The sequence below is a fragment of the Tamandua tetradactyla genome, chromosome 13 (assembly GCF_023851605.1).
Source record: "Tamandua tetradactyla isolate mTamTet1 chromosome 13, mTamTet1.pri, whole genome shotgun sequence".
Taxonomy (NCBI): Eukaryota; Metazoa; Chordata; class Mammalia; order Pilosa; family Myrmecophagidae; genus Tamandua; species Tamandua tetradactyla.
In genome coordinates, this window is record NC_135339.1 from 62,607,998 (window position 1) to 62,620,294 (window position 12,297).

The 12,297-nt window shown below is 51.7% G+C and overlaps 1 protein-coding gene and 1 pseudogene across 1 annotated transcript; both read left to right on the forward strand.

Annotated features, from left to right (window-relative positions):
- Nucleotides 1–4,452: 4,452 nt before the first annotated feature.
- On the forward strand, nt 4,453–7,204 carry LOC143654174 (aminoacylase-1B pseudogene; annotated as a pseudogene).
- A 706-nt stretch (nt 7,205–7,910) lies between these two features.
- On the forward strand, nt 7,911–11,029 carry KAZALD1 (Kazal type serine peptidase inhibitor domain 1). Its single transcript, XM_077125769.1, is given in 5 exon segments — nt 7,911–7,937; nt 7,939–8,446; nt 9,602–9,762; nt 9,860–10,007; nt 10,193–11,029. Coding segments are annotated over 5 exon segments (939 nt in total). The 3' UTR covers nt 10,288–11,029.
- Nucleotides 11,030–12,297: the final 1,268 nt, after the last annotated feature.

The window sequence follows — 12,297 nt, forward strand, 5'->3', positions numbered from 1 at the left end:
GTAAACTAGCAACTCATTAAATTTCCCTTTTAAAAAGCCACTCCGTTTCTGGTATATTGCATTCCAGCAGCTAGCAAACTAGAACAATAGTATTGTAACAATGTCAATGTCCTGGTTTTGATAATTTATCACTGGGGCAAGGTTGATGAAGATGTACATGGAAACTTTGTGTGTTTTTGCAACTTCTATGTGAGTTTAAACTAGTTCAAAATAAAGTTAAAAAAAAAAAAACAACAAACAAACCCAGGAGGGAGGGGAAAAATCCTTGCAGAACAGGCCATGTTAAAACCTTAGGCTCTGAAATTTTTAGTTAATGGCTAAAATAAGTTTAGACAATACAAGTGTTCACAAGGATGTGGCGGAGTAGAAACTCTTATAAAGCTTGTGACTTTGTAGATTAATAGCCACTTTGGAAAATAGTGTGATAATATCTACTAATGTTGAATATATGTTTATCATATGAAATAGCAATTCTGTTCCTAGGTATATCCCAATTTACATAAAAGTAAAAAAACAGGTAAATTTAAAGTAAAGAGATGGAAGTGGCAACTTAGAGGAAGAGGAAGGATAATGACTGGGAGGAGGCATGACAGGAACTTGTGGTGGTGGTGGCAATGTTCTATTTCTTGATCAGGATGTTCATTTTGTAATAATTAATTAAAATGTGTACCTATTGTGCACTTTTCTGTGTGTCCATTATATCACAAAAAGAAAGAGTCAAAAGTAAAAGGAAAACAAGAAATGTAGAAAGAGTCTAAATGATATATACAAACTCCTAAAGCTTCTCAATATAGAATTTGGCTAAGTCATTGTGTCAGATGGTGCTACAATCTCCATCTGTGCCAGTCTCAATCTGTTGTGTACCCCAGAAAAACCATGTTCTTCAATTCTGATTTAATATTGTAGGGTGGGATCTTTCTGATTAAGTTGTTTCCATGGTGATGTCATCCACCCAATTGTAGGTGGAACCTTTTGATTAGGTGGTTTCCATGAAGAGATGTCTCTACCCATTCAAGGGGGGTTGCTTACTGTAGTTCTTTAAGAGGGAACCATTCTGGAAAAAGCTTCAGAGCCAACACAGATGGAGACATTTGGAGATGTAGAAAGGAAATGCCTCCCAGGAAGTTGTTTGAAAGCAGACAGAGGTGTTCCGGACCCATCGACCTTTCTTGAGTCAAGGTATCTTCCCCTCAATGCCTTAGTTTGGACTTTTTTTTTCTTTTCCCCCCGCATGAACAGGCACGGGGATAGTTTGTCATTTTTATGGCCTTAGACTTGTAAACTTGAAACTAAATAAATTCCCTTTATAAAAGCCAACTCATTTCTGGTATGTATTTCCAGTAGCATTAAACAAACTAAACCATCATCTTAAAGGTGGATAAGAAACTTGGGGGTGAGGAAGAGGGAGCTGCCTCCTGGGATATAAGATATGAGAAATTTTTGACCTGATTTCTTTCTGCATGTCTTGAAGCTCATTTAACTTACCTTACTGCCTAGCTATTTTTAGAGACCCAGTCTTTTGACTTTTCCAGTTTTCATTTTTTATATAACTTGTAACTGAATTACAATGGTTATTGTCCCAACTTTCTGAATTAATTTTTACATTTTAACTTACCTATAAAAAGTCATAGTTTTTAAGTTATGAAAAAGTTTTACAAAATGAAGGAATACTTGTCATTAGGCTCAATAATTTGCCTCATTCTAAATTATCTTACAGTGTTTACTGATGATACGTATATAAATATTTGCATGGTTGTGATCAGTATCCGTATACTCTTCTTTTTCACCTAATTTTATTTCCCTAGACATATCTTTCACTTTGACTGAGTCTACCAATTTATCACAGCACGTAGCTACAATGTGGTCCACCTTAATTATCTATGGTAAGCCTATATCAAGTTTTTTTTTTTAACTGATTCTAATGGTGACAGGAAGAAATGCAATCCTTTGTATCCATCTCTAATGGATCAGTCTGGACCATTTGTTTCAGTTCTGCTTCTTCCTTAAAGTTACAAGCTATTTTCACCTACTGTCAAAACAAGGCTTGTGAAAAGGCAGGTTAGAATGTGTAGGTCCTCCCAAGTAATTTCTTACCACGTTACACACTGATCCCTTTATACCTTGTTTCATATTGTTGTTAATTTGCATAGGACCCATTTCAGTGTGAGATACTATAATTCACAATTATTTTATGGGTGAGTAGCTGAAAGAACTACAATAAAGAAACAAAAATAGGTAGGACATCTATTCTTCAAAAAATTGTAACTTTACTCTCTTCATGTGAATCTAATCTCCCTCATGTTGTGCAAAGGATGCTGCCACCTGCCCTGCTCTCTCCTTGTAGGAGTCAACCACCTAGAGACTCCTCTTCCTTTGGTCCAACAGTTTTTTTTTTGTTTGTTTTTAAATATTTTTATTGTCAAACCTTAACAAACATACAAACATTCCATACATAGTGTACAATCAATGGCTCATAATATCATCACATAGTTGGGTATTCATCACCATGATGATTTTTTAATCTCTCCAGCAAAAGAAATAAAAAAGAAAAAAAAAAAACTCATACATTCCATACCCCTTACCCCTACCTCTCATTGACCACTAGTATTTCAATCTACCCAATTTATTTTAACCTTTGTTCCCCCTATTATTTATTTCTTATCTGTATTTTCTACTCATTTCTCCATACCCTAAATAAAAGGAACATCAGACACAAGATTTTCAGAGTCACACAATCACACTGTAAAAGCTATTATCATTATACAATCATCTTCAAGAAACATGGCTACTGGAACACAACTCTACAGTTTCAAGCACTTCCCTCTAGCCACTCCAATACACCATTAACTAAAAAGGGGATATCTATATAATGCATAAGAATAACCTCCAGGATAACCTCTGGGTTTAGTTTGAAATCTCTCAGCCTCTGACCTTTATTTTGTCTTATTTCTCTCCTCCCCCTTTTGGTCGAGAAGGTTTTCTCAATCCCTTGATGCCAAGTCTCATCTCATCCCAGGATTTCTGTCTCATGTTGCCAGGGAGGTTTACACCCCTGGAAGTCATGTCACACATAGATGGGAAGAACAGTGAGTTCACTTGCTATGTCAGCTTAGAGAGCGAGGCCACGTCTCAACAACAAAAGAAGTGCTCTGGGGGTGACTCTTAGGTCTAACTTTAAGTAGGCTTAGTCTGTCCTTTGCAGGGATAAGTTTCATAGGGATGAACCCCAAGACTGAGGGCTCAGCCTATTGATTTGGTTGTCCTCACTGCTTGCAAGAGTATCAGGAATTCTCCAAATGGGGAAGCTGAATATTTCCCCCCTTTTTCCCTATCTCCCCAAGGGGACTTTACAAATAATTCTTTATTCACTGTTCAAATCACTCTGGGATTTATTGGGGCATCAACTAACCTGGACAAACCAACATCTCATGCTGTATTCAAGATTCCATGTACTTATGGTGTGGTCCAACAGTTTTGCGTGAACCCACAATACTACGATAGAGTCAATATTTTCAAAATACGAATATGCAAAATACTTTCCTATTTTTTATTAGTTATGACAGACATATCTATTATTGAATGTGCATTGTAGGCTTAATGGATAAAGGGCGTTAGATGATCTGGGAACGTACACAGACGTCTAAATTGTCTTATGCAAACAATTCCCTTCTAAAACTATTTTCTTACAGTACGTAGCATCTTCTTGCAATGAAATTTCTATTTCAAAGTGGATCTCCTGTACAGTCAACATCTTTGGTGCCTACTGTATGCACCGCCATGATCTTGTCACTAACCTCAAGCCCACCAGAGGGCGCTCGCTTCCTGTCTATCCAGCCTTCTCCATCGGCGGCGACTCAGAAAACGCAGGTTAAACATGACTTTCACATTCAGGAAAAGTCTTTCACATTTAATGCTCAAATATTTACCGATAATTTACCGTGCGCCAAGAGTGAGGCAAGGTTCACAAGATAGAGTAGTGAGGCACGACTCCCGCTAGCAGAGGCTTAAAGCCTAGCAAAGACTGAAATTAAACAATCGGCTACACTAGAGTGGAATAAGTGGAAAAGTCAGGTTCGTTTAAATATCGGATCCAGGTCCTAAAAGCCCGTAGCAATTCATTAAGAGATCCGCGTTTCCGCTAGGTCTCCCAGGCAACGATCTCCGCCCACAAAATGTTTTGTCAGTCAAGCCAAGGCCCTCCCCTTCGGTGGTTCCATTAAACAGCTTAGCACTTTCAAGTCTTCCCTCTCGACCCCAACCTTTTCAGGACTTCTTGCAGTTCTCTTACAGTTCACTTCTACCCTACTCTTCGATTCCCTCAAGGACGAGGTTACCTACGACTATCAGACATTACTGGCTCCGCCCATTCTTTTTCCGGTTTAAAACCCGCGGGCTTTTCCTGTTCTGAATTCCTGGACTTCCTGTTCTGAATCTCGCGACAGTTACGAAACCTCGCGTGACGCTCACTTCCTGACCCTCCATTAAGTTTTAAAGGTCGGGGTGATCAGGTAGCTTCCCTTGTCCACTCGGGTCTGAAGCCCCCTAGATTGGGGTGGCATCTGCTCGGCCCGGGGAACACCAAAGTAAAAGACCTAGGCCGAGTTCATGGGCGCTCTGTGGAGGCAGACTCGGATCGCATCCAGCGGCTTAACGCTCTGCGCATCTAGTGCGCATGCGGAGAGTTCCTGCGGGGCCGTCGGAGCCCCACCCTGAACTTCCGGGTTGGTCGGGAGGCCCCATCCTGTGCAGCTCCGGGGTTGGGAGGCCGGGGTGTTCTGGGCCGAGCCGGAGATTAAATGCAGTTCCCTCCCCGCCTGCAAACCACGGTTTCCGCCCGCGACAAACTTGACTGCTACGCGGCTTCTGTAAGCCGCCTGGGGCAGGCCGGGGCGGGGCCTGGCAGACCTCGGGTAAGGTTGGCGAGTCTCCAAGAATGCTGTTCTCCCCGCACGGAGCCCGAGTGCCACGGTGGCGCTGGTGGCGGCTGTGGGACAGAGTGCCTCCTTTCTGCCAGCCTCCTGGTCATGACCTGTATTCCCGGGCCGGAGTGACGTCCTCCTCGGAGAGCCCCGCCTGCCTCTCCCTACGACCGCTAGCTGGCTCCGACCTTTAATCACCCGGGTCATCCGCGGGTTGAAGCACCTGCCGGATGTGGGGAGGGTGGAGGAGACCAGATATGGGAGGCAGATGGAAGCGCTGAGTCTCTGGTCGACGCCTTCGGGGGGGAAGTGAAATCTGGGAGAGAAGGATGCCCGGGACAAGCTTACAGTAGTCTCTGGGAAAGCTGGCCCTGGGTTGCCGGAGATGACATTTTTGATGGCGGTGCCCTCTCGGAGCGCCAAGACATCGACATAAAATGATTCGGCACCAGAGATCATACTGCATCCCCATTATTGTACCCCTACCCCACTATCCCACTATTATATAGCGGACCCCAGGTACTGCAAAGTCAGATGGACTGGTAACCCGGCGGCGGCTGAAACCGAGGGTGACTGAGTCTTGGGTGGAAGCGCCCACACCATTACGGTCTCTGTGACTGGAAGGGCCCTGAATTGCAATCCTTGGTCTCTGTCTCCCCGCCTAGTACCCTGGGTCTGTCCATGTGGTGGGCGGGCTGGAACGGTTCAGAGTCCAGGCTGCAATCGGGCAGGTGCTGAAAAGCGAGTGCGGGCTCAAGACCAGGACAAAGCAAGCTCAACATGCGCAGCGCCATGGTGGCAAGGGGCCCAAGGCCGTGCGCCCATGTGTGACGCACCTCTGCCAGACCTGCACATCCGCATGGCAAAGTCCCAGCCTGACTGTGGGACTGCCATGGCCTTTTTGGAGGAAAGAGCCCACCAGCTGGACCTGGGCTGTCTGAAAGTGGAGGTGACATCTGGCTTACATGGCCCTGTGGAGACCCTGCTGACCTGGGCAGGCACTACCCCATGCCCTTCTCCTTGCTCAGCTCCTACATGGAGGTGGTGCCTGTCTGCTGGCTGTACTGAAATTGTGACCCTTTTGAGTCCTTCAAGGATGCTGAGAGCTACATCAACACCAGGGAGGTATGTCAGCATCCAGTGCCCTGAGGCTGTGAGGAGACTGAGTCAGGGGCCACAGTTTCCCCAGAACCATCCCCATGACCTTTGTGCCACATGAGATTGGTGGTCACTCTTGAAATAGTTGGAATTCCAGGCCCTGAGGCTTTGCCTTAGATAAGGGCCTGGTTAATCCCACCTAGCCTTCCCTGTCTTACAGTGAGCAGAACCCCTGGGTGCAGATTACAAACACTGAGCAGCTGGGTCGTGGCTTGCACTTCATGAGGACACAGCAGCAAAGAAGGTGCACAAGGTTGTGAGCGGAATATTGGCATTTTATGAGAAGGAGAAGCAGAGGCTGTAGTTAAACCCCTACCTGAAGCAGGGGGACATGACATCTGGTGAACCTAAGCTAGAGAGTGGTTGTGGCCTATAATTTGGCACCTACCACCATGAGTGCCAGCTTTGATTTCCACGTTGCACCTGGTGTGGAGCTGAAGGCTTTCCAGGAACAGCTGCAGTGGTGTGCCAGGCAGCTGGTGAGGAGGTCACCTTTGAGTTTGTTCAGAACTGGACAGAGCCCAAGCTGACCTTTACTGACACCTCAGACCCCTGGTAGGCTGCATTTAGGGAGTCTCCAAGGACATGATCCTCACTCCGGAGCTTGAGATCTTCACTGCTGCCCCCTCTTCCCCCCCCCCCCCAACCAGCTGCTGTCTACCCAGTGGAGGTCCCAGCCTCAGGCTTCTCTCCCATGAATCGCTCCCCTGTGTTGCTACATGCCCACGACAGGTAGCTGCATGAGGCCCTGTTTTTCTGTGGGGTTGACATCTACCTCCTACCCTGGCTAGTGTGCCCATTCTCCGCAGTGACAGTTGAGTCTCACACTCCCCAACCTCTGCTGGAGCTCCCACCCAACCAGTGCCAAGAACTCCCTCCCCCCACAACCTGCCCAACAATAACGTGTGTGGGGGGGGATGGGGTGAGGGGGAAAGGTCTGATGGGATAGGGACTAGGGGTTCTGCCAAGTCTTGCAGCTTCCCAACCAACTCCCCATCCCACCCCCACCCCCGCCTACCCTCGCAACTCCTCCCAATCCCTTCTCTGGTCCTTGAACCCCTCCCTTTCAGCTTCGGTGTCTGGTTACAGTTCTTCTAGTCTCACTGTGATTTTGAACCAGGCTAGGGGGAAGGCCCATGAGGGTCCCGTGTGGCTGCATAAAATTGGCAGTCTCAGAAACGGGGAAGGGGCGTGTGACGAGGAGGGGCGGGAAGAGGGGGCGGAGGAGCTGCCCCCAGCCGAAGTCCAAGGGATCTCAGAAATCCTCCGGCTGGAGTAGAGGTGGCCTGTGGAGCAAGCCAGCTGCACCTCTACTTTCTTTCCATTGCCTGCTTTTTCTGGACTGGAGTCACAGCTGCTCTGAAGGGCCTAGTCCCAACACCGGTGAGTGCCCTGGGCCTCCCCCTCCCCCAACATGCTAGGGGCATCATCCCACCGCTTCCAGCTTCCAGCCTTCTACTCCCATTAACCACTTCATCTTAGAGCTGTCCATTCCCAACCACCACCTGGGCATGAGGCATCAGAGTTGGATGATGTGTGGCCGCAGCCGAGGTGGTGGTGGTGATTTTTGTGTATGTGTCTGAACCTTACCACCCCTTGCTCTCACCTATCCCCACCCCTCCAGATCCCCTGGAGCAGCCTGATCGATTGTCACCCCGCATCAGTGGATGTCTCTATCTTGAGGGGTTATGTGACTCCAAAGTGGTGAGGGAGGGGGCAGTGCTGGGGTGACGCTTTGGAAGAAGGAGCAATGAGGTTGGACTTTCCGAACAGCCACCGCTTCTGACCTCCTGTCCTGGCTTCCCTCCCTGGCAGGGTGCTGCATACGCGCTGATGCCCCAAGTGCTCGCTGGGCTTCCAGCTAACCATGCCGCCACCCCCCGCAGCTGCCTTGGCGCTGCCCCTGCTGCTACTGCTGCTGGCACGGATGCCTCCCCTAACCAGCGCGCGACCGGCTGGGGGCCCCGATTACCTGCGGCGCGGCTGGCTACGGCTGCTGGCCGAGGGCGAGGGCTGCGCTTCTTGCCGGCCAGATGAGTGCGCCACGCCGCGGGGCTGCCTGGCGGGCCGGGTGCGTGACGCGTGCGGCTGCTGCTGGGAATGCGCCAACCTCGAAGGCCAGCTCTGCGACCTGGACCCCAGCGCTCACTTCTACGGGCGCTGCGGCGAGCAGCTTGAATGCCGGTTGGACACAGGCGGCGACTTGAGCCGCGGCGAGGTGCCCGAGCCGCTCTGTGCCTGCAGCTCACAGCACCCACTCTGCGGCTCCGATGGCCGCACCTACGCGCAGATCTGTCGCCTGCAGGAGGCGGCCCGTTCTCGGCCCGACGCCAACCTCACAGTGGCGCACTTGGGGCCCTGCGAATCCGGTAGGCACGACCTAGGGCTCCTACCCGCAGCACTTGGGGTTCCTCGAGGCACTGCTTCTCGACCCCCCGACGGCATTGGTCTCTGGCCAGCGGAGCCAAACAGATGAGGCCAGTGTCAGAGCCCGCGAGGCCGCAGGGGCCGCAGCTCAGCATGCCAGTCCCGAGCTTTGGCCGCAAGCTGCGTGCGCTGAGCTGCGTGAAAGCCCCAGACCTGGCTTCCAGGGACCGACCCCTCTGAGGGCGCAAACTCATAGCCAATGGTGGGTCGCAAAATGCAGTGAGTGAAGAGACCCTCAGACTTCCCCCAGAGCAGCCAGAGTCCAGAAAACTAAACTTTTGGGTTCCTGGGAGAGTCAATCAGGTTTCGATTGTTTGGGCAGATTGGGAGAGCAAGCTGTTGGCCCAACTTCTCTGTCTCATCCCCCTTCTGCGCCTGGGGAACTCTTCAAGCTCCCCCTTCCTCCCAGGGGGGCTGGGAGCCATCCAGGCCTCAAGTTTTCTTTGGAGGGAGGCTTCGCTGACTTTCACTTCCTGTGCCCCAGCAGGGGTCTGACTTAACAGAGGCAGCCAGGAAAACAAACACCCTGCGAGGGTCTTATACTTTCTCTCCCACTTCTCCAAGCTTCCTGTCTGCTGTCCAGCCCAGATTTCAGGTTCTCTGCCTTTACCACGTGTAACCCCCATAGTGTCCGTTGGGGGAAGGGCTGTTGTTTGGGAGCTGGACCTGGTTAGAAAAGGGGGGTGGGGGGGCAGAAGGGAGGTGGAAGTGTTAGTTATAAGCATGGCAGGATGGGGGATGGGGACCTGGAAGGTGGAATGAGGACAAGGGAGCAATCAGGGACAGGATGTCGCTACCAAGCTCAGGTATGTGTACTTGTTTGGGCATTGTGTCTGCATGGCTGTGTGTGTGTGTGTGTACATGTGGGTGTGAGTTTGGGTGTGTATGCACATTTCCATGTCTGCACTTGTACCCGTGCGTGTACCTGCCTCCTTTGCGTGTACCTGTCTGTGTATGGGTCACATCATGCTTATGGGTGTGTGTATCTTCAGTGCATATTGTGTTTCCCCACAAACAAGTCTACGGTGGTTTCTGTATTGGCTCCTTGCGGGGTTGGATGTCCCATCCTGTTCTCAGCCTCCCACCTTCACCCTCAGAACCCCAGATCGTGTTGCAGCCGTATGATGTTTGGAATGTGACGGGGCAGGATGTGATCTTTGGCTGTGAGGTGTTTGCCTACCCCATGGCCTCCATCGAGTGGAGGAAGGATGGCCTGAACATCCAGCTGCCAGGGGATGACCCCCACATCTCTGTACAGGTAGGGGTAGGGAGCAGAGGCTTCCTTGGGCAGCTAAGGCCTCTTCCCCCACCCCCCCACCCCCGAAGGACCCTACTGACTCCTTCTCTGGCTCCAGTTTAGGGGGGGACCCCAGAGGTTTGAGGTGACGAGCTGGCTACAGATCCAGGCTGTGCGTCCCAGCGATGAGGGCACCTACCGCTGCCTTGCCCGCAATGCCCTAGGCCAGGTGAACGCCCCAGCTAGCCTGACAGTACTCACACCAGGTAAGGGGAATCCTTGAGCTCTGGGGTCTGGGAGGATGGTGGTGAGTTAGGGTCACTGACCCTAAGTTGTGTGTATGTGTGTGTGCACGTGGGTGCCCATGCAAGCGGGCCTTCCCACCGACTGGGAAATGGCACCGATAACCCCTCTCTCCTGCCCTCTCTCCTTTGCGCACGTGTGTTTACAGACCAGCCGAACTCCCCTCACATCCCCAAGGTTCTCTCCCTGAACGTGCTTCCGAAGGAGGAGGCTGAGAGCGAAGAGGACGAAGATTACTACTAGGTCCAGAGCCCTGGCCTGCGGGGGTGGGCGAGTGGGTAGTGTTCACTGCTGCTCTTGAAAAGACCTGGGAAGTGGAGGGGGAGCAAGGCCCCTTCCCTCATCATTTTAATGCCCTGAGCGGGGGGGGGGGGGGGGGGGGGGCAGCATAATGTGGGAGGAGACAGAAGTTGGGGAAATGGAAGGAGAGAGGCAGAGGCCAGGAGAGATGGGATGCAGGAGAGACTTGGGTCAGGACAGCCTTCAGCCCGGCCCAGCCGTAAGGAGGGCTATAGCTTGTTGGCTGGTCACCAGATGGGGGGGGGACAAGAGGGGCCAGAGCAGACACAGTGTGTTGCAGACTCCAGGACCCTCCACTTTTGGACAGCCCTTCCTCCCGTCCAGCCCAGCCAGTCTCTCCTCATTGTCCCCTCCACCAGACCCTTTTTCCATTTATTTTCCTGCTCCCCAACCTTTACCTAATCTCAGTTTACCCTTCCTCAAGTCTTCCAGAAGTCTTCCCTCTATTAAGTTCCAGTTGCCCCGACTAACTGCAGCCCTCTTTGCTGTTTGCCATCATCTGCTGGACAGGAGAGCAGAGTAGAGCATGTTTCAGTTCAGTGCAGTTGGATGGGCATGCCTGATTTTTCCCATTATTCTGGAAACGCCATGAGACCAGCACCATGTCCTCTACCACTCTGTATCTAGACAATGCCTAGCACAGGACTAGGCCCACAGTAGGCACTCAATAAAGATTGCGAACAAACACACAGGTGCACAGACGGTTCATGCACATGTGCGCATGAAGACCACATTTCCCTGGGAGGCCTCCGGAGCAGGTAGGAGGCTTCCAGAAGCTGTGGGTCCTGCTCTCTAAGCACAGGCCTGCTGGGTGTGCAGAGAGAAGGCTTGAGTTCCAGCGTACCCTACCTCTCAGAAGGACAACTGGAACCATCTGCATGGAGAGGGAGGGTATCTCCCCACTCTGCACTCCACTGGGGTAGGGTAGAGAGGTTAATTGGTGTCCCTCTGCTCATCTCACGACGACCTTCTCCCAGGCACACTGGGGTCATCCAGTCTATGTGGAGAGGACCGCAATAGAAAAACATAGACTGGGGGGAGGGGGGAAGTTTGGCCACTGTAAGGGCTGCACCTTTCCCCAGCTACCTAAGGGAATCCACGCATTTCCCCAGGGAATGCAGTCCAAGTCCTGGTAAACCGGTTCCTTCATCTCCAGTTGTGACCGCTCCTCCCTGACTGTGGGGTGGGGTGTCCCTCACCGAACTCAGCTCTGCGGCCTCCCAAATCTCCCCCCACACTCTCCTTAACTAGACCAAGGGACACTGGGCCAGGGACAGTGGAGAGACACAGGGTTGGGAAAATGATTATTGGACGATTTGAAAAAGTGAATGAAAGAATAAGTCAGCGAGGCCAGGATCCCGGGTATGGATGGTGATGGCCTCCCACACACCCGGGCCCCGCCCGTAGCCTGGCGCCACCACGAGAGGGACGCTGTCGGCTCCGCGTCTGAGCTTGTGCCTCTCAGGCCCTGCGCAGGGAACCCGGCCTCCTGGGAGGGGCGTCGTCCGGGTCGCCAACACGTGGGCTAGGCCGCCCCTCCCGCGGGCCCGCGCGGTTCGTCCATGTGCTGTGGCCTTGCTGGGGGCCGCTCAGGCAGGGGGCAATTCTCAGTGTAATGCCCTGGCACCAGCCCGATCGCCCCTGGAGTCGCACAAGACAGTGCGCTTGGGTTGGATAGTTAGGGCGAATTGCAAAGTGACCGCAGAAACCCCAGCAGGGGTGTGGACGTGCCGTGCAGCATCGGGACCAGAAGGAGGTCTGCTGGCTGTGTCCGGGAGGCTGTGGGGAAATCCGCCCCTGGCTTGTTCTTGGCCCTGGTTTCCCACCCTGCTGAGCTCCAAGGCGCCCTCTGGTGGCTGCGTCGGCCCGGCCGCGCCCGCCTGCAGGGCAGAGTCTCCACGCCAAAAGCCCGGGCGGCCCGAGAGGGTCACACGCGCCCGGGTAACCCACGCC